Below are 27,352 nucleotides of genomic sequence, written 5' to 3' on the forward strand. Positions count from 1 at the left end.
GCAGAGTTCCAAACATTGGTAATCTGGATGCTCATAGAAATGATTGAGTTTGATTGCAAAATGAAGAGAGAAATGAAGGCTATGCAAAGTGAAATAAAGGAAAATATACAGAGAACCAACAGTGAAGGGAAGGAAACTGGGACTCAAATCAACAATTTGAAACAAAAAGAAGAAATGAACATCCAATTGGAACAGAATGAAGAAATAATAATTTAAAAAAATGAAGAGAGGCTGAGGAACCTCTGGGACAACTTTAAATGTTCCAATACCCAAATCATAGGAGTGCCAGAAGGAGAAGAAGAAGAGAAAGAAATTGAAAACTTATTTGAACAAACAATGCAGGAGAATTTACCCAATCTGGCGAAGGAACTAGACATGCAAGTCCAGGAAGTTCAGAGAGTCCCAGAGAAGTTGGATCCAAGAAGAAACACACCAAGACACATCATAATTAAGTTACCCAAGATGAAAGACAAGGAGAGACTCTTAAAAGCAGCAAGAGGAAAGGAGAGAGTTACCTACAAAGGAGTTCCCATAAGACAATCAGCTGATTTCTTAAAAGAAATCTTAGAGGCAAGAAGGGGCTAGAAAGAAGTATTCAAAGTGATGAAAGGCAAGGACCTCCATCCAAGATTACTCTATCCAGCAAAGTTGTCATTTAGCATGGAAGGGCAAAGTGCTTCCCAGATAAGGTCAAGTTAAAGGAGTTCACCATCACCAAGCCCTTATTATATGAAATGTTAAAGGGACTTATCTAAGAAAAAGAAGAAGGCCAAAAATGTGAACAGTAAAATCACGACAAACTCACAACTATTAACAACTGTACCTAAAAACAAAACAAAAACTAAGCAAACAAGTAGAACAGGAACAGAATCACAGAAATGGAGATCACATGGAAGGTTATCAGTGAGGAGGGAGAGGGGGAAAATTCGGGGGGGAAGATACAGGGAATAAGAAGCATAATTGGCAGGCACAAAATAGACAGGGGGAGGTTAAGAACAGTATAGGGAATGGAGAAGCCAAAGAACTTATATGTACAACTCATGAACTTGAACTAAGGGTGGAAGGAATGCTGGTGGGTGGGGAGGTGCAAGGTGGAGGGGGATAAAGGAGAGAAAAAACTAGGACAACTGTAATAGCATAATCAATAAAATATACTTAGAAAAAAAGAAATCCAGGTGGGCAATGATGGTAATTTAGACTGTCATAGTAGTAGCTTGAAGGTTATTAATCTAAATCTGTATCTATTTTGGATGAAGAACCCATGGAAGTTTCTAACTTGGATTGTATGTGGCGAAGAGTGATAGAAAGAGGAATCAAAGTTGTTTTCAACGGTAGATGAAGTCCAGGAATGGGAGATCTTGATTATTTTTTGGAGACCTCAGAAAAGATTTTATGCAGGGAATGATGTGGTTATAGTTGGGCTTAAGAAGCTCAGTCTGCATACATATGGAAGTGGGAGAGTGAAGTCAGAAAGCTGGGAGTTTGTTATTCAGGGTAGATTTGCCTGAACTGGGATACTGCTGGTGGGAATGGAATGGAAAGATGAAATTTTAGAGTAATTTACAGGAATGAAACCAACAAACTGGATATGTAGATGGTGGGGTGACAGGGAGAAAATGAGAGAGAAGAGTCAAGGGTCCCTTGAGTCTATATAATGCTTTGCCTCTTTCAAAGGCACACATTCATCTGATCCAAGGGCTAAATTTGCCCTCCAAATAAGACTTTGGTTTTAGCCTCTCTCTTGCACTTTCTTCCCCCATTATGGCAGGTAGAAGTGTTAGTGGGGATTTGTGTGTATATGTGTGAGAAGGTGGTCAGTGAAAAAGTTACTGGAATAGTCATCCAGGGAGAGATAATTAGTGAAGGATATTGGGGTAGCTTAAGGAGTGGGGACTGGCTAGTTGAAGACACACCAGTGGGGGTGTGAGGGATTAATTAAAGGATTTATGGGGAGAGGGTGGAAAGAGCAAGAGCTATTAATGGCTGTTAATAGCTGTTCAATATCTAAATTTTTCCAGGAGATGATCCCAATCTCCAAAGCCCAAGAAATTTAGTACATAGTTCATTCCTTTTTCTGTTTGCTTCTGGTTGCCTGTGGCTGTCATCATTCTCAACTGAAATTATTGCTGTCCATCCACAACTTTGAATATTAAGCAATCCTCCCTTAGAAACGGAAACTTTGGTAAAGCAGTTGACTTTAGGAGTGACCTTATGATAGAGGCTCTGTTGTCAGGATCTCTGTATGCTCCTGACTATGAATTACAGAGTGTGATATTTAGAGCTCTCCAGATCCCTGTGGGGTATGTGTGAGTGTGTGTATTTAAGAAGGTGGGGATAGTTGGGAAGGTAAGGCAAACCCATGTTCTGACAAGGATTAGGTTGTCAGGGTAACATGGAAATCCAGAGTCCTTGAGTATAATGTCCTAGCTTTCATATACAAGGACTCTCTTAATTATCTAGGTTCATCCTAAAGTTTATTTCAGTGATATGGGAATGGAGGGACATTTTTGTTCCCCATCTTTATCTTTGCTGATTTTACAACAGTGTACGTACTGATTTAAATATACTTTATAAGGAAATACACTCAAATCAAACCATTCTCTTCCCCCCTCTGAGCCTTCCTTTTGTGAGAGTGGTAGGAAATGAACTATAGATTCTCTGTGAAGTTTCTTCTGGCTCTAATACTTCAGGATTCTGTGATTGTTTCTGAAGAGGAAGTGGTTTTAAAGTTCTGTTGCAACCAGTTAGTGACTGTGGTGATTCAGTAGGTAGGCTTGGCTTCTACTGAGATGGTGAAAGAAAGGGAGGTGTTTAGAAGGTTTGCAGTGAAGGAAATGAGTAGGAAAGTCTGGTCCCCTTTTCTGGGGAAATGCTGTTGCTGGTAGCATAAGCACTTGAAGCTAATGGGAGATATGTAGGGAAATAACTCTTCCTGGAACAGTCTTTCTTCACTTGAATCAGATATGCAGATTGTGGAGGAGGGCTGAAGGATTTCATGTTTAAGTTGGATCTCTAAGCTGCTTCTCTCACTTCTCCTTGAGTTTCATGACCCTTGATGCCTTAAAGAACCTCTCCCTAAAGTATTGAAAATGAGATAAGCAGGCTGTGCTATCCAAATTAATACTCGTTTTTTAGAAGTACATGGGATATAAATAGTAAATGTGTAGTAGTAATGACAATAATGTTACATATTAATATTATTATATATACTAACATTTGTAATAATAAATGTGTAATAAATGGAGACTGACTTGGAACTTGATTCAGTGTCCTGAGCTTCATGTCAGATACCTGAGTTTGTGTCTAGGCTGACTTTATACCAGTGTGTTCAGTAAATATTTAATGAGGAGAATGGCTTCAGATAATGCCCTTTGCTGAACTTTCTTTTTCCCACCTGTAAACTGTGTGTGGGTGGGGACTGGTGAACAGGATACTTGCTCAAGTTGTTTCTCACACTTACTTTCAGAATTTCTGTCACAAATGTAGGGAACTTGCAGTAACAAGGCAGCTATGAGATGTTGGAGGAAGGGGAGGAACTCAGTACTGGCTTCCTGTCCTTTGAAGAGAGCAGGTAGTTGGGTGGGAGCAAGGGCTCTTGCCTTAGGGCAGACTCACATTTACAGCAGTAAATACAGAAGGCATGGAGCTGGGGATGGGCCTTCCCCATTTTCCTGGATTTGGTATGTGAGAGACTGGGCACTGGTCATGATCCCCAGTGTTTGATACCTTGAACCACTGAGTATTTGAGATTCTCAATTCCTGTCTTTTGAGGTCATTTAGTCCACTTCCTGTACAAAGCAGGAATCATAGCCCCAATTATCTCTATTCCCCAACAATCCCCAAAATGGATCATTCTGGTTCTGGACAACTATCAAGACCACCGAGTTTACTCACTACCTGTCCCATTGTTGGGTAGCTCTGTTACAAAGTTCTTAGATATACTCCCTCTCCATAACTTTCTCCCCACTCTGTCATCTCTTTGCTTGGTCTTAGTTCTATGTTCTGGAGCCACACAGAGTAATCCTATTTTTTTCCATAGACATTCCTTCAGGTATTTTAGGGCAGTTATTATATCCCTTTGCCAGGCTGACAGTAGAATTATAGAAATTTAAATATACAAGATGCCTTGAAGATCATCTAGTAACTTTTTAAAAAGCATTATAATCCTTTTATTTAAATACAGTATTATATGTATAGTGATTAAGAGAGTAGACTTGGACTCTGCTTAGGTTTTAATCCTTACCCTTATCAGTTGGGCAAGGTGACTCGTCTCTTTAAACCTTACTTTTTCCATCTGTAAAATGAACGTAATAACAGTTCTTATGACGTAGACTGTTGTGAAGAATAATTGGAATAATCTGTATAAAGGGCTTAGTGCTTGGCAAATAGCGTGTTAGCTCTTTTTATCATTATGCCAAAGCCCCACCCCTAAACCAGGTAAGAGCAGAGCGGGTCTGGTTGAAGCGTGGATGGGAGAACCAGAGCCACATCCTGTTGGCTTCTTCACTGTGGTCACCTTGATGTATGTGTGTGGAACCTCTAGGGATTTGCAAACTCAGTTTGAAACCTACTGATCTAGTTCAGTGATCTTGTTTTATGAATGAGGTAATACTGAATCAACATTCCAGGTTCCTTGTATGATATAGTCTCCAGAACAACTCATTCATCCACGTCAGCCTCCTCTAGACACACTATAGTTGGCCAATATCTCTCATTAAGTATTCTAGATGTGGTCTGCCTTGCACAGGGAACTATTAACATTTTTTGCTCTGACTTTACATATTTAGATTACATTAGCCCCATTGACAGCCACACTCTACCACTCAATTTACATTCTCCCATAATACCTAAAACTTTATATTTATTCTAATAATAAATTCTGGTATGTCTCTCTGTGTTGTACTTGTATGTTAGTTACCTTGTTTTTTTGAACTTGGTTCACAACAGCACTTGATAGATGAGGAACTTGATGCTTAGAGAGTGGAAGTGACTTGCCTAGAGTCAAATAGCAGATGTAACTTGTTCTGGACAGAAGAACACCTACATTTCTTGTTGTAAGATGCTGCGTTTTCTACTTATACAGCCTTAGCTTCTTTGACAGTTTTTCACTTGTTTAGCCAACAGTTAAAATTAGAGCAAACCTCAAAGAAATATTATTCTTTCCTTAGCTGAGATATGCTGGTTCATGCATTCATTGAACTCTTTTTTAAACTGAATATCTACTATATATAGTCTGAATACTACCTTGAAAATTGTGGTGGGAGCACAGGACAATAGCAAGAGAACCAGTAAGGAGGCACTCACAGTAGTTCAGGCAAGATATGAAAATGAAGATAATGTAGAGGTCATGAAAAGTCCTCAGCTTTTGGAATATTTTGAAAGCAGAACCAATAGGATTTGCTAATGAACTTGATATGGGGTATAGAGAATGGAGTCAAGAATATCTCAAAAGGTATTTTTGTTTGTGCAACTGGAAAAATGTAATTTTCATTAGTAGAGTTGGAGGAAAACCCAGGGAGAAAACTTTAGGGAAGGACCAGGAATTTGTGTTTCATACACAGAGATGTAAAATTATAGCTATAACAAGTGCTAGGGAGCCAATAAAGAATTTCAAGTAGAGGTTTGACATATCAAGCTTAGCTTTTTAATAAATCATGTATATACATAGAAGCTTAGCCTGAGTCTCTGCAGGCAGAGTTCCTAACCACTGCTTTGTGACCTTCAGCATCTGATAATATCCTTCTGAGCCTCAGTTTCCCAACCTTTCAAATGGGTATAACAAATCTTGTCCTGCCAATCTTAAAAGATTGCTTCAAGGACTAGCTGAGATGAAAGATGAGAAAACACACTGAAAAGAGTTACTACTGAGGTGGTTCTAATACATGTATCACATATGTCCAAGGGCATCATTAGGCAGAGGGATTCAAGACTGGCAGCCACATATGACTTTCCTGTCCTTTCCAAAATGCCCTTCTTTCCTCTGATGAACTCTTGGCCCCTTTTCTCAAACTTGGCTCAAAATTCATCCTTTCTAGGAAGTAGCTTATCATTGACCACATTGACATTATTTCTTTTTGCATTCCTTTGGTGATTTCCTACTCCTGCATTTTCTTGTTCCTGATCACTGTCTCCCAAGATTGCCTTTAGGTGGTAAGTGGCTTAGATACCACTAATTAAAGATTTTGAGTTTATGGCGGTAAGGATTAGCCTTTCATTCCCTTCCTTTTGTGATTTAGCAAGCAGTTGGCATTGATTATCGGGTGACTGCTCTGGCAAAGATCATCCATTTCAGTTCCTCCATAGCTTGGGATTTTAATAGGTAAAAAGTTTTGAGATGGAGAAAGGGCCTTGAGTCTAGGCACCTGTCTGGATTTTTAACCTACAAAAGAAAACTTAAACTAAGTATTTAGGACACTTTATATGAGCCCTCCCTGGTATATTTATCAGTCTTTAATGGTTTGAAACATTTCTTAAATTTATGGAAAAGTTACAAGTACAGCCCTTTCTCGGTTACTGGAGTCTGTGATTAGGTGCAGATGGGAGAGTGGTGTCAACACACAAGTGGCCTAGAGCTGGGTTTGTGGCAAAACCTAAGTGACTCCCACTCCCACCCCGCCCAGAGACCCTGCAAATCCCGCCTGGACCAAGAGCTGAAGCTGATTGTCAAATTTTGAACAAATGTGAGGTGTGGAGGATCAACATTACTCTGGCCAATATCATAAGGCTGCCCAGGAGCTGCTGGTGCATGCCTTCATTTGAAGGCAACACAGTGCTGCAGTGACTCATCTGCATCTGGGTATCGGACAAGGGCAAGATGAGCTAGATTACATCCTGGTCCAATAGATAAAGATTTTTTTGGAGAGGTCTTCAAACTTCACTTGCCCAAGTTTATTCATCATGCCTGAGTGCTGATCTGCAAGCTCAATATCAGTGCCTGCAAACAGGTAGTGAATATCCAGTTCTTCATTGTCCTCCTGGATTCCCAGAAGCACATCTATGATGCTCTCCACTTCCACTTTCCTCACAAGGAGGCCTCGTGAAGAAGAATAATGCCAGGAAGTGCCCTGGCTTATGTGGCTCAGTGGACTGAGCTCCAGCCTGCAAACTAAAAGGTTCGATTCCCAGTCAGGGCACATGTCTGGGTTGCAGGCCAGGTCCCCAGCTGGGGGTATGCGAGAGGCAACCACACATTGATGTTTCTCTGGATCAACACACACACAAAAAATGAAGAAGAAGAAGACAAGTTGCAAGTACCATAGAAATAACTTTTTCCTTAGAGTAAGATGTAGACCCCTGAATACTTTAGTGTGTGTCTCCAACAGACTTTCTCTTATGTGGCCATAATACAACTATTAAAATCAGGAAATCAATAATGAGATACCCCAACCTTCTAATCCTCATACTCCATTGAAGTTTTTGCCAGTTGTCCCAATAATGTCCCCTATATCAAAAGGATCCTGTCAAATCACACACGACATGTAGTTATCATACCTTTTTAGTCTTCCTCAATCTAGAATAGTCCTTTAGTCTTTTTTATTGTATTTTTTCCATGATCATTTATCCCCCTTACACTCCCCCCCCACACACACACATAATCACTGCACTGTTGTCCGTGTCCATGAGTCCTTTTTCCTTTTCACTCAATCCCTCCACCGCTAACCCTCCCCCCATAGTGGTCACCCTGCTCTCATCTGTGAGTCTGTCTCTGTTTTGCTTGATAGTTCAGTTTGTTCATTAGGTTCCACATATGAATGAAATCATGTAGTATTTGTCTTTCTCAGTCTTAGTCTTGACTTGACTTTTATGGCCTTAACATTCTATCTTTTCAATCTTATAGCCAACAAAATACAGCGTACATTCTAAACTGAATTGGTTACTGTTTTGTTTTATATCAATGATTGAGATTTTAAAAAATTTAATCTTCATTGTATTTCTTCCCATTACCATTTAGTCTCCTAATACTTCCCTCCCCCCATCAATCACCATACTGTTGTCCATGTCCATGAGATTTTTAAAAGTTTTTCATGAATATTACATCTGGGACCCCCAAAGAGTTGCCAATTTAAATTTTTATGAAGAAAGAATATTTTGAAACTGTAAGAATCAACTGATATCACTACTTTTCAATTAAAAATAAAAATAATTAACTATGTAAGAATAACCAGGCCCTGGCTGGTGTGGCTCAGTGGATTGAGCACCAGCCTATGAACCAAAAGGTGACTGGTTCAATTCCATATCAGGGCACATGTGTGGGTTGTAGGCCAGGACCCTGATGGGGGCATGCAAGAGGCAGCTGATCAATCATGCATCTTTTGCACATTGATGTTTCTCTCCCTGTCTTTCTCTCTCCCTTCCCCTTTCTCTAAACATAAATAAATAAAATCTTTAAAACATAGGAAATCCTGCAAAAAAAAAAGAATATCTAGCATGTAACAACACAAAGTATAGTCCTTTATGTCAAATAAACTAGCTTTATAAAAATACCCTCACTGCTAGATGAAAATATTATTTAGGATTGGTGTTGGCTTATAGACTGGTTTATGCTTTTCCGCTTCTGAATCTAAACTAACGTTGTTCCCCTCCTTCTGAATTGGTTTGTGCCTTATCTGGGCCAGTCTAAATCCTGCTTATTCTTTTTATTTTTTTAAGATGTTATTTATTTCACTTTTAAAATAATAAGTTGGGGCATGTGCAAGAGGCAACTGTTCAATGTTTCTCTCTCACATAGATGTTTCTCTTCCCTTTCTCTCTAAAATTAATAAACATGTCCTCGGGTGAGGATTAAAAGTAAATAAATAAATAAATAAATAAATAAATAAAAATACCCTGAAGTTATTCACCCTGGAGCGCATAACACAGAATTGTTTTTGCAGGAAACTTTTCTATAACATATTAACACCATATTGTTTCTGAGTATGATTTTTGACTGAGGCTTGTTTTTGAAACCAGTGTTTGTTTCTTTTTGACTATGATGTTTTAATACATGCAAATTTATCCAAATGGGCAGTAACACAGATCTCTTATTGAACTTAGTTTCAGCTTCTGTTAAGGATTCCTGTCTTATCTATTTTAAGTCAGATAACCCAAACTGACAGAACCTAATTTTGTTTGGCTAGGCATGCTTGATAGACAACCCAGTAGCTTCTAGCAGCAGGTTTTGTTGTTAGATTTTTCTTCTTTTTTATTGCATTAAAATACAAATAACATAAAATTTACCATCCTAACCATTTTTTAAAGATTTTATTTACTTATTTTTAGACAGAGCAGAAGGGAGAGAGAAAGAGAGGGAGAGAAATGTCAATGTGTGGTTGCCTCTAGTACGCCCTCCACTGGGGACCTGGCCAGCAACCTAGGCATGTGCCCTGACTGGGAATCAAACTGGTGACCCTTTGGTTTGTAGGCTGGTGCTCAATCCACTGAGCCACACCAGCCAGGGCCATCCTAACCATTTTTAAGTGCACAGTTCAGTGGTATTAAGTGCATTCACATTGTTGCGCAGCTATCACCACCATCCATCTCCAGAATTCTTTTCATCTTGTAAATCTGAAACACAATACCTATTAAAGAATAACTCCTTATTCTCCTCTCCCACCCCAGCTCCAAGCAACTACCACTCTTCTTGTCTCTATGACTTTGATTGCTCTAAGTACCTTAAATAATTGGAACTGCACAGTATTTGTCTTTTTTGTGACTGGCTTATTTCGCTTAGCCTGTTTCCTCAAGGTTCATCTATATTGCAGAATGTGTCAGAATTTCTTTCTGTTTTAAGGCTGAGTAATATTTCATTGTATGTCTATACCATATTTTCCCTACCCATTCATTAGTTGGTAGACACTTGGGTTGCTTATATATTTCAGCTATTGTGAATAATGTTGCTATGATCATGAGTGTACAAATATCTCTTTGAGACCCTACTTTCAGTTCTTTTGGGTATGTACCCAGGAGTGAGATTACTGGGTCATGTGGTAATTCTATTTTTAATTTTTTCAGGAATATTGTTTTCCACAGCAGCTGTACTACTTTTACAGTCCAACCAACAGTGCACGAGAATTCTGATTTCTTTTTTCTTTTATTTTATTTTAATTGTTGTTGCAGTATAATTTTCTATCTTTTACTCCCATCCCAGCCCACCCACCCAGCCCTCCCCTCCTCCCTCCCATTTCCACCCCCCCCATTTACAGGAACGAGTATAAAGGACACATCGATTTCTTTACATTCTCATCAACACTTGCTGTTTTCTGTTTTTTTGTTTTTTTATAATAATCATCCTAATGTATGTGAGGTGGTATCGCTTGACTTGAAATTCCCCAGTGAGTAGTAGTGCTGAACATCTTTTCATATTTTCTTTGGGGAAGTGTCTATTCAAGTCCTTTGCCCATTTTGATTTGGGCTGTTTTGGGTTTTGTTGTTGTTGTTGTTGTTGTTGTTGAATTTTAGAAATTCCCCATATATTCTATATATTAATCCCTATGAGATAATATAATTTTTAAATATCTTGTCCCATTCTGTGGGTTGCATTTTTTGTGTGGGTTGTTTCTTTTGATGTACAAAATTTTAAAATTTGGGACTTCCGGCAAGATGGAGGAATAGGTGGACGCATCATATCTCCTCGTACAACCAAGATTAGAAAACCAATAATTTACAACAATAATTTACTATCAGAATAACACCCAGATCCGGCAGAGGATTTATCTGAATGGAAGTCGGGCAGACAAGAAGTTGAAGTAGACCGTTCATCCGGACTGGTAGGAGAAGACGAGCCGGCGGGCGCGGGGCTGGCTCGGCGGCGCACGGAGGTCGGGGGAAGGTTTGGCTCGAAATCGGCGCAAAAGCCATCGGGCGCACAAGAAGGAAGCGGTGATCCCTGAGTACGCAAGCTGCGGCTGGCAGACCCAGAGGGGTAGCGATTGTGGACCAGGGCAGAACTCGCGGTCCAGAAGCCCAGACAAGGGTCTGAGTCCAGGGGAACGGAACTACCGCCATTGTTTTCTCCCGCCCCGCTCCTGCTCCCGCCCTGCCCCCACATATAACGTCACAATCTAGCGACTGGGGTGCCCAGCCCCGGTGAGCACCTAAGGCTCCGCCCCCCACCGTAACAAGAGCAACCAGACCGGAAAAAAAAAAAGGAGAGACGAGGGAAAAAAAAAAAATGTTTTCAACAGAGCAGATCAGTCCCCCAGGACTCATTCTTTTGAGCGACCAAGAATTAGCCAATCTATCAGATGCGCAGTTCAAAACACTGGTGATCAGAAAGCTCACGGAACTGGTGGATTTTGGACGAAATTTAGATGAAAGAATGCAGATTACCATAAAACAGATGCAGGAAGACACGCGGAGGAGAGCCAATAGTGAAAGGAAGGAATATGAGTCTCAAAACAATACAGTGGACCAGAAGGAAGACAGAATCAACCAAGCAGGAAAGAATGATGAAATAAGAATTCAAAAAATTGAGGAAAAGATTAAGAGCATCCAAGATACCTTTAAACGTTCCAATATCCGAATTATAGGGGTACCAGAATCGGAAGGGGAAAAGCAACAGATTGAGCACGTATTTGAACAAATAATAGAGGAGAACTTCCCCAATCTGGCAAAGGGAACAGTCTTCCAAGAAATCCAAGAAGCTCAGAGAGCCCCAAAGAAGTTGGACCCAAGAAGAAACACACCAAGGCACATCATAATTACATTAGCCAAGGTAAAAACGAAGGAGAGAATCCTAGAAGCAGCAAGAGATAAGGGGACAGTAACCTACAAAGGAGTTCCCATCAGACTGTCAGCTGATTTCTCCAAAGAGACCTTACAGGCAAGAAGGGGCTGGAAAGAAATATTCCAAGTCATGAAAGACAAGGACCTACATCCCAGATTGCTCTATCCAGCAAAGCTCTCATTTAGAATGGAAGGGCAGATAAAGTGCTTCTCAGATAAGGTCAAGTTAAAGGAGTTCCTCATCACCAAGCCCTTATTTTATGAAATGCTAAAGGGACTTATCTAAGAAAAGAAGATAAAGAAAAGGCATGTATAGTAAAAGGACAGCAAACTCACAAATATTAACAACCACACCTAAAGCAAAACCAAAAGAAACTAAGTAAACAATTAGAACAGGAACAGAACCACAGAAATGGAGGACACATGGAGGGTTAGCAGCAGGAGGGTGGGAGGAGGAGAGAGGGGGAAAAGGTATAGAGAATAAGTAGCATAGAATGTAGGTTGAAAATAGATAGGGGGAGGGCAAGAATAGTACGGGAAATGTAGAAACTAAAGAACTCATAAGTATGACACATGGACATGAACTAAAGGGGGAAATGTGGGTGGGAGGGGGGTACAGGGTGGAGGGGAGAGAAGGGGGGAAATGGGACAACTGTAATAGCATAATCAATAAAGTATATATTTAAAAAAAAAAAAATTTTAAAATTTTCATTACTTCCAATTTGTCTATTTTTTTCTTTTGTCATCTGTGTCTTTGACACTATATCCAAGAAAGCATTGCAAAATCCAATATTGTGAAGCTTTTGCCCTATGTTTCCCTTTAAGAGTTTTATTATTTTAGGTTTTACATTTAGGTCCTTGTCCACTTGGAGTTAATTTTTGTATGTGATGTCAGGTAAGGATCCAGCTTACAAATAGCCATGCCCTGTGGAGAATCTACTAGCTTTCAGCAGCAAGTTTAAAAAAATAATTTTACAGATATGTGCCAGGCACTGTACTAGGTGCTTAGGATATAGCAATCTACAAGGGAAGTCTGGTCTTTGTCCTCATGGAGCTCACAGTCTGGTGGGGCAAGATATTTGCCTATCAGTTGAAATTTTGTTTAGGAAAGAAATGTTGGGGATAATATGTTTTTCCTTATTTCGGGGAGTGCGGTCATGTCTCTAGGAACAAATACATGAATAAGTGCTCCTAGCACTGTTGAGGACTGTGAAAGTAGATATTTGTGGGATTTCTTGCCTTAGCTTTTGGGCCTTTCAGGAAGTTCTTAGGATATTGAAGAGATCGTGGTAGTTATGATCATGACCACAGGCTAAAGCTCAAAGTGGATGGCAGTCTCCTCTGCTTTTCACAGTACTCCTGGAGATTCTCAGGAGACTTCTCCCCATTCATTCAAGTACACTCTAAATTGGCAGAGTGGAACAAACGTAACATGAAAGTCAGACACTTGGGACCTAGTTACAAATTTGTCTATAACCATCCTGTGTGGCCTTGGAAAGCTACTCCCTCTAATTTTTTGCATCTTTAAATTGGGGATAATTATACCTGCATTACCTGCTGTTAAGTAGCTGTGAGGATCATATGAGGGAGTATCATCTAAAGCAGTTTTATAGTGTTCTCATGTAAGGAATTAGCAGGATTTTTATTTGACCTACACAAACCCACATGAGGCAGGCACATTAGGTTTCATTACTTTTATTTGGTCTCTACTTCAGCTAAATTTGTTCTTTTTCTATTCTTTAACCCACATAAGTAAAACTTCTTTTTCTCTGAGACTGGCTTTTAGGGCCTATTTTCCTGCCTATGAAAGGCAGAAATGAGAATCAAGGAGTCTAAGATACATTAGAGATTATCTGGCCTAACACCACCCACCTTCCTCCTCCTCTTGACTCCCTCTTTTCATCTTATACTTTACAAAGAAGGAAACTGAGGGTCAGAGAGAGGTGGAAATGTGTGTAAATTCACACATTGAATTAGGGATCAAAAATAAGTCTAGGTCTGGCAACTCTAGATAATTACCTGAGGATCTTCTTAATAATCCAGATTCTTGGACCTCACCCAACCTATTGAATCAGAATCTCCAAAGGATAAAACTTCAGTCTTGTATTTTTGTAACCTCCTCACATGCTTCTGATGTGGTAGGCAAAACTTAAAAAAATTGTATACCTAAAAGAGTTTTGAAAAATTATGTAACTCTTCACACATTTTGAAGTTTATACTTAAACATTGTAATATAAGATTAAATAATTGCAATGTGCAATGGGTTTTATATTCTATATATGTACATATTTTGCATATATTTTTCAAAACCTTGGAATTGACCCTGGTCGGTGTGGCTCAGTTGGTTGGGCATCACCTGCAAACCAAAAGGTCACCAGTTCGATCACCAGTCAGGGCACATGCCTGGGTTGCTGGTTTGGTCCCTGGTTGGGGCTCATGCAAGAGGCTACCAATCTATGTTTCTCTCTCACATCAATGATTCTCTCTCTGTCTTTCTCCCTCCCTTCCCCTCTCTCTAGAATCAGTAAAAGAAGAAAAACCTTGGAACTGCAAGTCTAGCTCATATAATTTATAGAAAATGTCCACCATATAACCTACTGTATTTTTTGGACAATAAGATGCACCTTTTCTTTTTCTCCACACCCCCTCCCCCAAATTTGGGAGGAATAATGGTTGTTAATGCTGCTTTTGAGTTCTGTTTACATTTACATTGGTGAAATATTATGTTATTTATGTTATTAAATATTTTACCATATTTTTTGCTTCACAAATTTTTTCCCTATTTTCCTCTTCTAAAACCTAGCTGTATCTTATGGTCCAAAAATATGGTACTTTGTACAGCCAGTTCTTACTGTCAATGTAATCAACCAATCAGATTTACTTCTGTTAGAAAATACCTGACTTCTTTTTCTTTTTTTAGGTTTTATTTATTTATTCTCAGGGAGAGGGGAAGGGAGGGAGAAAGAGAGGGAGAGAAACGTTGATGTACAAGAGATATATTAATCAGTTGCCTCTTGCACAGCCCCATCTGGGAACCTGGCCCCCAAGCCAGGCATGTGCCCTGACTGGGAATCAAACTGGCAGCTTTTAGGTTCACAGGTCAATGCTCAATCCACTGAGCCACACCAGCCAGGGCTTCTTTTTCAATTAAAATAAATATGTTAATATATGACCCTGCAAATACTATTATATTTATCTTCTGAATTATAATTCTAATAAGGCAAATAGTGTTGTCATGAGTTTGTCATCTGAATGGAGATGTTATTCCTTTTAATACTTATTTCTTACAGAAGCTGTATGATTTACTTTCTTGGGGATCTCCTTGTGAAGTTATACCTTCTCAAATTGTCCCTTTGTTTGGCACACTCTGCATAAGAGAGAGATGGCATTCTTTTTAATAAAGTGGGAGAAGGGTATTTGTAAAAGAGAAGTGGGAAAGGAGACCCAACTCAGACATATCAATGTTAGGAGAGATTACATATGGAAATTCAGAATCTGGACATTAATGCTCTTAAAACGTTTTCTGTTCATGTACCCACAGGAATAGAATACCCTAGCTTGAAAACATAATGATTTAAACTATGCCATCTACCTAAATACAAAGAGACATTGTAATGAGTATTTTTGAGTGTGTCTGTTGTACTTGAGAGACCTGATGTTCATGGAAAATGGTGCCCCTGGTTGTTGTTCCCACTTTCCTTTTCTGCTCCAGGCATATATATTCCTGTTTTAGGCAGCATTCCAAATGCTATGATAGAGGATCTGAGAGGGCTGCCTTCATTCACTCATTTTGGGTATGGCTAACAAGGGGCACATGATAGTAGGAACGAATGTGTTGATTTCCTTTCTGTAACAGACATGAATGCAGTGGGAGAGGGGTTACCTTCTGTACTGGTCCAAGTCTGCCTTCTCAACAGGGGATAGGTGCAGAATCCAACTGGCACTAAAGCTACCTTGGCTGAGGGTCACAGGCACAAAGTCCCTGGATCAAGGCCTGAAAATAGCTGGCAGGAAGACAGGGTACAATAATAGCCTACATTGCAAAGCAGGAGTCCCATAGCCTAGGCCCAATATCCTAGGGCTTCTTCTAGTCTCTCCCATGGCAAAGAGTCCAGAACTAAGCCCATTGTTGGGGCTCAAGAAACACTTTTTAATATATCCTCAAATCCCATTCCACAAGTTTTACATTCTTTTCTTCTCCGTGTCTACCATTTCCTCCCACTCATCTTGCATCTATTTGTTTGTATGTTCAATAATCTCTCCTTTCCTTGTTATGTTTTTTTAAGATTTTATTTATTTATTTTAAGAAAGAGGGGAAGGAAGGGAGAAAGAGAGGGAGAGAAACATCAATGTGTGAGAGAAACACTGATCATTTGCCTTCTGCATGCTCCCAACTGGGTAGCTGGCCAGCAACCCAGGCATGTGGCCTGATCAGGAGTCAAACTGGCAACGTTTCATTTTGAGAGACAGTGCCAAACCCACTGAGTCACTTCAGTCAAGGCCCTCCTTTTCTTCTATGTTTCCTCACTCTGATTGGCCTGGATCTGGCTGATCATATGAGCAGAGAAATTTGTTAATTTATTCATCTTTTATCCATTGATTTCATTAAGTACTAGGTATGTGTCAAACTTTATGCTAGGCACTGAAAAGGAAACACATAGAAAAGCTATCTTGTCTACATTTAAGGAACTCACAATCCCGCAAGGGAAACAGATGCATACATATGACTGTAATGCTAAAAATAAAATAGGTAAGTGCCAAGGATTTAGGCAAATAAGGAGAGATGGTATGAATGAATGAATGAACAGTATGAATGACTGAATAAATGAATAAATAGTTGGTGCTAAGAGACAGTCTTTCTGGAAAGGAAGACTTGTAAAGATGTCTATTTTATTCCCAAATTAATCTGTATGTTTATTGCAATTCCAATAAAAAGTCATATGTCTTTAACCTTGAGCTATAATTCATCCATTACAATTACCCATTTAAAGGGCACAATTCAGCCTTGGCTGGTGTAGCTCAGTGGACTGAGTGCTGGCCTGTGAACCAAAGGGTCACTGGTTCAATTCCCAGTCGGGGCACATGCCTGGGTTGCAGGCCAATTGATGTATCTCTCACATATCGATCTTTCTTTCTCCCTCCTTTCCCTCTCTCTATGAATAAATAAGTAAATAAAATCTTTAAAAAATAATAAAGTACACAATTCAACGTTATTTGGTATATTAAGAGTTGTACAACCAATCAATTTTAGAACAATTTCACCACCCCAAAAAGAAACCTCACAGTCATTAGCAGTCACTTTTCCTTTTTCTCCAACTTTCAGCCCTAGGCAACCACTGATCTACCTTCTCTTTCTATAGCTTTGACTATTTTGGATATTTCATGTAGGTGGAATCATATAATATGTGGTCTTTTGTGACTAGTTTCTTCTACTTAGCATAATCTTTTCAAGGTTTATCTATGTTGTGTCATGTATAGTACTTCATTCCTTCTTATGCTGAATAATCTATTATATGAATATACTACATTTTATTTATCTATTCTTCAATTGATAGACAATTTGGGTGTTTTCACTTTTTTATATCATGAGTTAGAATAATTCTGATGTGAACATTTGTGTACAAATTTTTGTATGGATGTATGTTTTCAATTTTGTTCAGTGACTATAGCTACACTAAAATCCATCCTTGCTGGACTTCAGCCTCAAAGTTCTCAGGACTCCTACACTTGTATTTTCTTCCTGATGCTAATTCTGGCTTTGGAAACAACAGCCCCCTTTTGGGGACCATGTAATTTAGGAGGAGAGTGCCATGAATTGGAGACATATAGATTCCAGAACCTTTAATATTTAAAATAATTATCCCTGGCTGGTGTGGCTCATTTGTTTGGCGTGTCATCCCATAGACTGAAAGGTTGCAGGTTCAATTCTCTGTTAGGGCACACACCTAGGTTGCAGATTCAATCTCCAGTTGGGGTGCATTACAAGAAGGCAACCAATCAATGCTTCTCTCGCTTTGATGTTTCTCCCTCTCTTTCTCCCCCCTCCTCTCTCTCCAAGATAAAATAAATGAAAATTAAAGTAATTTTTTAAAAGATTAATTAATTACTGGCTGGTGTAGCTCAGTGGGTTGAGCGTGGGCTGCGAACTAAAGTGTTGCAGGTTTGATTCCCAGTCAGGGTACATGCCTGGGTTGCAGGCCATGACCCCCAGCAACCGCACACTGATGTTTCTCTCTCTCTCTTTCTCCCTCCCTTCCCTCTCTAAAAAAATAAATAAATAAAATCTTTAAAAAAAGATTAATTAATTAATTAAAAATAAAGCAACGACAAAATGTCCTTGGGTGAGAAGTAAAAAATTTTAGATAATTAAAGTTAAATAAAATTTAAAATGGAGTTCCTCTGCTACATTTTACATTTCAAGTGTTCAATAGCTCCATGTGGCTTTAGAATAATGCTGCTATTAATGTGCTAAGTAACCTCCAGTTCATCACTTCTCTTCTGTGTACACAGGTTTCTCATCTGTAAATAAGGATGGTGGACATCAAAAGCTCCATCTTCCTCTGGCACTCTAAGTATTTGTGATTCAGCCTTTGGGGTGTGCCTCCTCCTACCTCTTCTCCCTCTCCCTCCTCTCTTGGCGAGTACCCAGAGGGAATGTTAGGCAGTTAATTGGTCAGCTTATGGTGTTCCCACTCCCTGCACCCTTGGTGAAAGGGAAAGTGACTTGAGGGTGTACTTATATTTGAGTGCCTCACATTTGTGCAGTGCTTTATAGATGATAGAATACATTATTTCACATCATTTCCTGATTTTACAGAATCAAAGAATCTCTTAGTTGGAAGGGCCTAAAGATCATCTTGAACTTCAGTGCACATGAATTACATGGGTTGCTTATAAAACTGAAATTCCAAGGGATCCACTTCTGGAAAATAATCTAGTAGCTGTCAGGGTTTCCCAGGCCCATCCTGCACAATCCTGTGCTGCAACTGTGTGGGGCTGGGCCTTCAAACTTGTATTAGTAACACTGGCTGATCACAATTTGATATGCACTCATTTTGCTTGTCCAAACCATGTCGTGAAGTCTGCTCTTTAATATCCCTGCAAATCCCAAATTCTGCATGATATCTCTAGAGTTAGGGAGCTCCTGAAGGACTATCTTCTATCATTAGACAGCTCTGACAGAAAGGCTTTTCTTATTTGACTTACCTCTTACATATATAGTTATATAACACAAGTGTTTTTTTTTTCTCCTATAATAATTCTCAGGTTCTTTCATTTAGGAAACATTTATTGGGCACCCACTATATACAAGGTCTCAAGGCTCTAGGTATTATTCATCAGTAAACAAGACCAACTTGGTCTTTGCCTTCAGAAAACTTACCATCTAGTATGGGAGATAGATAGCCCCCCCCCCAAAAAAAGTAAAAATTATGGCTTGAGAAAAATGCTATGAAAAAGTCAACAGAACGTTGTGATGAAGAATAAGAGTATTGTGATGAGGGCTGATGCTACTTAGGGTGGCTGGGGGAAGCCTCCCTAGGGGAGTGACATTTAAACTGATAGCTGAAACACGAGATAGAACAAACTGCTCAAAGAGTTGGGGAAAGCTGGTAAAAAGCACATGGCATGCTTTATCAGTCAGAAGGCTAATGTGTTTGGAGCTCATTAAGCAAAATGAAATGACAGAGGTGAGTTAGAGAGGATACAAGGATAGTAAAAGTTTGGGGTTTTTTGACATGCAATGGAAGCTACTAAAGGGTTTTAAGCAGGAGATGATGTAGTTTGGTTTAATTTTTAGTAGATAATTCTGGATGATGTATATGTATTAGAAGGGGATAAGAGTAAAGTGGGAGACCAGTTTGGGGCCATTGTTGTTATCCAGGCAATAGATGACAGTGGCCTGAACTAGGGTGAGGCAACAGACATACAGATATTTGAGACTTACCATGTCTCTCAGTATCCTCTCTTCTTCATGCTGCACAGCTCAGTCCAGTGTTCTTCTCATAACAAGTTTGACTTCTCTTCTTATCTGAGTGTTTCTCCTCTGGAAGACCTATCTCACCAGGTTAGATCCTGCCCTCTGAAGGTTCTGTCAAGAACCCAGTTTTCCCTGCACATTTTTCCCTTGGCTCTTTCCTCCTATCCCGTGCCTTACTTTTCTGTTAGTCTAGGGAACTAAAATCTCTAATCCAATGACAGTCTATTATGTAGAGAGGAGGACCTCCAGTCTTCCCTGTCATTAATCAGTGATCACTTTTTCAGTGATTTCACTATGAACCTTAAGTACTTATTGTGCCAACTGTGCTCAGAGGGGATAGAGGATAAGAAGACATTATGATCCCTGCCCTGGAAGAGGATATAGTGGGAAAGATAAAGTCCCAGTAAATGTAATGCAAGGTGGAACTGATAGATCACAAGGAAAGTGAGATAAAGGGCCTTGGGAGAAAGAAAGAACTTTCAGCTTTGTGGGGAGTGAGGAAAAAGAGAGAGTAGGGACTTCCTGAAACATGTTCATTTGGATTACTTGAGACTTGAGGGAAGTGGGGACAAGGAGTGACTTTTATATAGAGTGTTCAAGGATGGCCTCACTGAGAAGCCAACATTTGAGCCATAACTCAAAGATAGGGAATAAACCATACAGCTATCTGGTGGAAGAATGCACCAAGTAGAGGGCAAAAGTTCTGAGGTTAAGCGTGCTTGGTGTTTGTACCAAACAGGAGGCCATGTGGCTGGAGCAGATTGAAGGGGAGAGGAAGAGAGAACAGGAGTATATGAGGACAGAGAGGTAATGAGGGTCTAGGTTATACAGGGACTAGTAGGCAATTGCGAGGACTACTCAAAATGGTATGGGAAGATATTTGAGTAGAAGAGTGACATGGTTGGACTTATCTAATGGTGATTTTGGACTAGGATGGTAGAAGTATTTATGAAGAGATGTAGTCTATCTAATTCTAAATATATTTTGAGTCAATAATAGATTACAGTAAATTTGGAGACTGTGAGGGTAAGATAAGCAGAGAAAGCCCTGGAGGAAGATGAGAAGACTGTATACCTTGGGCTGTCCCATACCATATAGCCTTCGGATAAAGGGAAGTTACCATATTTTGGACCATAAGACGCACCTAAGTTTTAGAGGAGGAAAATAGGGAAAAAATTTGAAGCAAAAAATGTGCTAAAATATTTAATAACATAAATAACATAATATTTCACCAATGTAAATGTAAACAGAACTCAACAGCAGCATTAACAGCCATTATTCCTCCCAAATTTGGGGGTGGTGGTGCATCTTACAGTCCAAAAAATATGGTAGTTTGGTCTACAGCAAGGGTTCCCAATTGGTAGCCTGCCAGCCAAATCTCTTATTAATAGCTTTTTTAAAAGATTTTATTTATTTTTAGAGAGAGGAGGAGGGAGGGAGAGAGAGAGGGAGAGATATATCGATGTGCTAGAGAAATATTGATCGGTTGCCTCTCACACACTCCCAACCAGGAACCTCGCCTGCAACCCAGGCATGTACCCTGACTAGGAACCTAACCAGCAACCTTTCAATTTGTTGTATAATGCCCATCCCCCTGAGCCACACCAGTCAGGGCTCTTATTAATAGTTTTGTTTGATCACAGTGTTTAAACCTTTAAAAAATTAGTTGTCAACACTTAAAAATTCAGAAATAGATTCCAGGCATCTCTTAAAAACTCGGGGGCGGGGGCGGTGGTGGGGAGGCAACACTGAGCCTTATTCCCAGAGGGAAAAAGTTGACAGGCACTAAGTGTAAGTACTAGATGCCTCCTTCTTCAGTTTTCCAGTCCCTGCCTCTCTTCCTTTTCCCCCCAAATTTAACTGTCATCCTGTATGCACTGCTGTTTTCTTACAGAAAAGTTAAGAGGAAAGTGAACTATTTCTTGCTGCTATCAAAATTTTTCTTTTATATGGTCCACTTCACTTATTTAGGTTACATGCCTGGACCTTGTTGATTTTTGAGTTTGCAACTCCCAGTGTAGAGGAAAGAGGCCCAGACCCTGAGTCCTAGTGCCTGTTCTGCCTTAGTCTACCATGTGACCTCAAGCACACAAAAATGGCCTCTTTGGATCTCCTTAGAGTTAGGAGACTAAATTGAATGTTATTTGAAAAATTCTAACACCCTGGAGGGCTTGTGAAGTTGCAGTAGGCCAGTACCCTCCCAAACAGCAAGGGGGCCCAGCCTAGTATATATGTCAGAGAAAGAAGACACTGGAAGGAACTGGTGCCTATATTAATAATGTATAACTTGAGCCCAGAGCCAGGGAGAGGAATGTACACTGTGGTGTGTGTGTAACTAGAAGTGCGCTCAAATAAGCTGTTCTTGTATAGGTTGGTGCTTATCTGTTCCTGTGTACTCTATGTACCAGGCTCTATTTTAGGTGCAAGGGATGTAGCAATGAACAAGACAGACAAGGTCTCTGTTATCATGGAGCTTATATTCCAGTGAAGGACACAGAGCTTATATTCCAGTGAAAGATCAAATAATATATAATTAAATAAAATACATACGATAATTTCAAATAATGAAGAAAGTGAAACAGAAAGATTTGATAGTTTCTGGAGGGGCAAGCTGTGCACAGAGGCAGGTACATAAATGTGGTGCATCTACTTGCAGAGGAGCCCATGTTTGAGTCCTGGGTCCACATATTTATGCTTATTTGTGCCTATATGTGTATTGGGTTGGCCAAAAAGTTGGTTTGTTTTTTTTCCATAAAATGGCTCTAGTAGTGCTTATTTGTCTTTAACTTCATTCCAAAGAATTTTGTTAGATTGTATTGTGACAGCTGTCATATCAGTGTGCATTAAAAAAAACACATCAAATTGGTGAATTTTTGTGTAGCCATTTTATTAGTAAAGATAGAAGAAAATATGCAACATTTTTGGCATATTATGCTTTATCATTTCAAGAAAGATAAAAACACAACTGAAATGCAAAAAATGATTTGTGCAGTGACAGAGAAGGTGCTGTGACTGATTGAATGTGTCAAAAGTGTTTTGTGAAGTTTTGTGCTGGAGATTTCTTGTTAGACAATGCTTCATGGCTGTGTAGACCAGTTGAAGTTGATAAGGAACAAATCGAGACATTAACTGAGAACAATCAATGTTATACCACATAGGAGCTAGCTGACATATTCAAAATATCCAAATCAATAAAATTATTTGCAAAAATGAAAAATGTGTCTTTTATTTTATGGAAAAAACTAATTGGACTTTTTGACCAACCCAATACATGGGCAGTATGTATGTATGTATGTATGTATGTAGTTATTTATTTATAGATTTTACTTATTTATTTTTGGAGAGGGGAAGGGAGGGAAAAAGAAGGAGAGAAACATCCACATGTGAGAGAAATGTCAGTTGGTTGTCTCTTGCATGCCCCAATGGGGAACCTGGCCTGCAACCCAGTCATGTGCCCTGACAGGGAATCAAACCAGTGACCTCTTGGTTCACAGGCCTACATTCAATCCACTGAGCCACACCAGCCAGGGCCATGGGCAGCTTTTATACCTGGGGCATTTTTATATTATATGTGATATTATGCATGTCAGCTTACACAGATGAGCTGGTATGTGGTATGCATGTGGAAATGTGTGCATGGGTACGTGGTATATGTCTGCATTTAGCCATAACTGGAGATGTTCTGAAGTTCCTATGGCACTCGTCAGTGGGTCAGTTAAGGAAATGGCTTTTTTGCCTCTGGCATTGAGGGCCATTTGCCAGCTTCCTCTGTCCCTGTTCCTTCCCACTTTAGAAAGCTCTCTCTGCTTGGCTCCTCTCCACCCTAGAGGAGCTAAGCCAGGGAGAGGATAGTAACTGACTCATCAAGCCAGGAGGTGGGAAGAGGCTGATAATCCAAAGGCCTGGCTTCTCTGCTAGCCTCTGTCCTTCACAGTATGAGGGGAAGAGCCTGGACTTGAAATCAGAAGACCTGAGAATCTATTCTTGGCTCTACCAGTTAATTATTGTGTGACCTTGGCCAAGCTATTACATCTCTCTGGGTTTCAGTTACCTCCTTCATAAGTACTCTGGGTAGCGTAGTGTTTAGGAAGAGCTATGTGGTGCTGGTGCATTCTGAGCAGGGGCAATGGCATGAGCAGAAGTATGGAGGTGGGCCTTTGTGTGTAAAGGAAGCCAGGAGAAACCCACTTAGAATAAAATTCAAACTTCTTACCATTACCTGGAAGGCCCTGTGTGATCTGGCTGCTTTCTGCCTCTTATTCTTACCCCGCTTCTTGTTCACTATGCTTCAGCTAAACTGCCTTCCTTTCTATTCTTTGAATAGTCCAAGCTCTTTACCACCTCAGTACCTTTCCAAATTTCATTGTTCTCTCTGCCAAGATACTCTTCCCAAGAATGCATATAGTTGCTTACTTCTCATTACTCAGGTCTTAGCTCAGATATCACCTCCCTGGAGAAAGGCTTTCTCTGCCTTAGCATCATCCTCTATTGTTTATCAATATTTAAAATGCACATATCCTTTAATCTAATAATTTTACTTCTAGTAAATCATCCTACAGATGTATTTAAAAGTGAGTACAATGACAAATTAATAAAGATATTCGTCGAGCATTTATTAGTTAAATAAATTATGGTACATACAAATGGTAGAACATTATAAGGATGACAAAAAAATGAAAGCACGGTAAATCTTGATGGAGAATGATATCAATGTATATTGTTATTTATTTAATTATTTAGATTTTATTTATTTATTTTTAGAGAGGGAAGGGAGGGAGAAAGAGAGAGAGAGAGAAACATCAATGTGCGGTTGCTGGGGACCATGGCCTGCAACCTGGGCATGTGCCCTGACTGGGAATTGAACCTGTGATGCTTTGGTTTGCAGCCCACACTCAATCCACTGAGCTACGCCAGCCAGGGCTATATTGTTAAGTTTTTTTAAAAGCAAGGTGATTGAGCTCTATACTTAAGACTTGTGCAGTTTATTGGATGTATATTGTACTCAATAAAAGATAAGATATAGAATAGTGTGTACTGTATGCCATCATTGTATAGAAAACAGTGAGAATTACACATAAATACATGCATGTTTATGCTTGTAAAAAGCATATATTTATGCTTGTCTGATACGTTTGTCCTTTAGTTATACAGCTTTCCCACATCTACCTTCCCTGTGCTTGGTTGGCATTTGTGAGGTGCTTATTTTTCTTTTGAACATCATTAAAATTCAATTTTTTAACTCAGCTTTTAGATTTCCATCTTTAGTGATAACCCAAGGACCTTATGAAAGTTGCTGAAATTGTAGCCTTCTTCCAAAGTAATTGTCTTGCTCACATCATGCTAATTCAATTTCCCTATCTATCCCTTCCTTCCTACAAGGAGTGGCCTTATCTCCATATTGACTATTTCTGGAAAGTTATACAACATAGGGTAACAGTGGTTGCCAGTAGGCAGAATGACTGGGGTATGGGAATGGAACTTCTCATCACATATCTTTTTATGAAGTACCATTTATATTTATTATTCAAAAAATAAAATTGAAAAATTAAAACCACTGAGGGGGAATATTTTTGTAGTTAAACCTTCACATACAATCATGAAAGTTCCTTAAGATATCTTTTTAAAATGTATTTCTCAAGTAATATTTATCATAATCTGAATTGTCTTGGTTGTATTTGTTACTTGGATATTTCTTGTACAATCATAGGAATATAAACTTCATGCCAGGAATCTTGCTTATCTTATCCATCAGTGCCTTATTTCTACATGTGTATATAGTACATAATAGTCATTGAATAAGCAAATGAACAGATGTTAAGAATGACCAAAGAAAACCAGGCAGAGGCCTAGGGAGGAGTGGGAGGCAAGGCTGAGCAGGACAGAAATCAGCTGATAGAGGCTGGTCATTCTCAAACTTTAAATTGATGTCAGAATCATGTGTGATTCTTTTTACCAGCTTATAATAAAGAAGTAGATTCTTGGACCCTGTGATTCTGACTCAGTAGATCTGAGTAGGGGCTCAGGAATCTACATTTTAACAAATTCCCCAGGTGACTTGTGTGCGAGTGTTCTGGAGACCCCACTTATATCTGTGATATAATTTCTCCTTAATACATCCTTAAGATGGAAGATAAGGGACCATCATCCCATTTATCAACCTAAATGGGGCTCAGAGATTAACAATACAATTTTCAATGACACACAGCTTGTGTATAAAGTATAGTTTGAAAGGCCAAAGTATTTGACCAGTCAATTCAAGGTGTAGTGGTAGATGGCTCAGCCTCACAGGACATTCCCAGGCCTTGGTGTTACTGAATGGGTTTTATGACTGTTCCTATTTTTTATTTGGAAAAGAGATTATATTTCCTAATGGCTTTTTTTTCTGATGTATTTCAGGGAAGGCAATGAGCCAGAGGAGACCTCCCAGATCACATACCATGAACTTCTGGTCCAAGTGTGTCAGTTCAGCAACGTTCTCCGAAAACAGGGTGAGTGAAGAGGTGGGGGGAGGGGACTGAAGGGCCTGACCTTGGGGTATCTGAGGACTTGGGAGAAGCAGACAAGGGATGGACAGAATCTGGTATTGGGACTAGAAGAGGTCAGCTGGAGGGGTGGTGGTGGTGATAGCTGGATGAGAGGGAGGGAGTAGCAGCACAAAAGATCCATGGTCTATGTCCTTTATGTGCAGGCATTCGGAAGGGCGACCGAGTGGCCATCTACATGCCCATGATACCGAAGCTTGTGGTAGCAATGCTGGCATGTGCTCGTCTTGGGGCTGTGCATTCCATTGTGGTAGGAATTTGGGCTGGGAAAGGGGCCTGTTGGGGAATGGGGCTCTGAAGAAGTAGATTGGGTCTGGGTAAGAGGATCTTAAGAACCAGACTAAGGAGTTAAAATGTTGTTTTCTTTTTTTAAATCCTCACCCAAGGACATGCTTAGAGAGGGGAAGGGAGTGAGAGAGGAAGAGAAACATCCATGTGGAGAACAACATCTATTGGTTGCCTCTTGCACGCTTCCCGACCAGGAACCAAACCTACAACCTAGGCATGTCGCCTCTCTGGGAATTGAACCCGAGAACTTTCAGTCTATACAATGATGCTCCAACCAACTGAGCCACACCAACCAGGGCTAAAATGTTTTTGTTATAGGTTATCAGTTATCCAATTTCTTCTAGCACCCTAACTTATAGACCCTAAAGGTTTTATTAGTGACTCCTTTCTTTGTTCACTTAATCCCTGGGCCCTCACTCCCTTGGTCTTTTTTTTTTTTTTTTTAATTGATTGGTTTAAGGCAGGGGGTGGGGGAGCAAAGGGAGACACACACACACACACACACACACACACACACACACACAGGAAAACAGACAGATACTGATTTGCTGTCCCATATTTATATGCTTTCATTGGTTGCTTCTTGTATGTGCCCTGACTGGGGATCAAACCTGCAACCTTGGTGTATAGGGATAATGTTCTAACCAACTGAGCTATCCAGCCAGTGCTCCCTCAGTCTTTCTTTCCTTCCCTAGTTTGCAGGCTTCTCTGCAGAGTCTCTATGTGAACGGATTCTGGATTCCAATTGCAGCCTTCTCATCACTGCAGGTGACTAATTTTCTCACTGCTTCTCCAGAACCCCTACACTCCCAAGTCTTTGTTTCAATTAGCTAGTTGGAGT

At 39.8% G+C, this 27,352-nt stretch overlaps 1 protein-coding gene across 1 annotated transcript in view; it reads left to right on the plus strand.

Moving 5' to 3' along the window:
* ACSS2 (acyl-CoA synthetase short chain family member 2) overlaps positions 1 to 27,352 on the plus strand; it is a 60,592-nt gene that overhangs the window by 15,648 nt on the left and 17,592 nt on the right. Inside the window, exons 3-5 of the mRNA XM_028523934.2 lie at positions 26,078 to 26,169; positions 26,370 to 26,473; positions 27,207 to 27,279. Of these exons, the coding sequence (XP_028379735.1) occupies positions 26,078 to 26,169; positions 26,370 to 26,473; positions 27,207 to 27,279 (269 nt within the window). The remainder of the gene's footprint in view (positions 1 to 26,077; positions 26,170 to 26,369; positions 26,474 to 27,206; positions 27,280 to 27,352) is intronic.

This window comes from Phyllostomus discolor, chromosome 9, assembly GCF_004126475.2.
Source record: "Phyllostomus discolor isolate MPI-MPIP mPhyDis1 chromosome 9, mPhyDis1.pri.v3, whole genome shotgun sequence".
Taxonomy (NCBI): Eukaryota; Metazoa; Chordata; class Mammalia; order Chiroptera; family Phyllostomidae; genus Phyllostomus; species Phyllostomus discolor.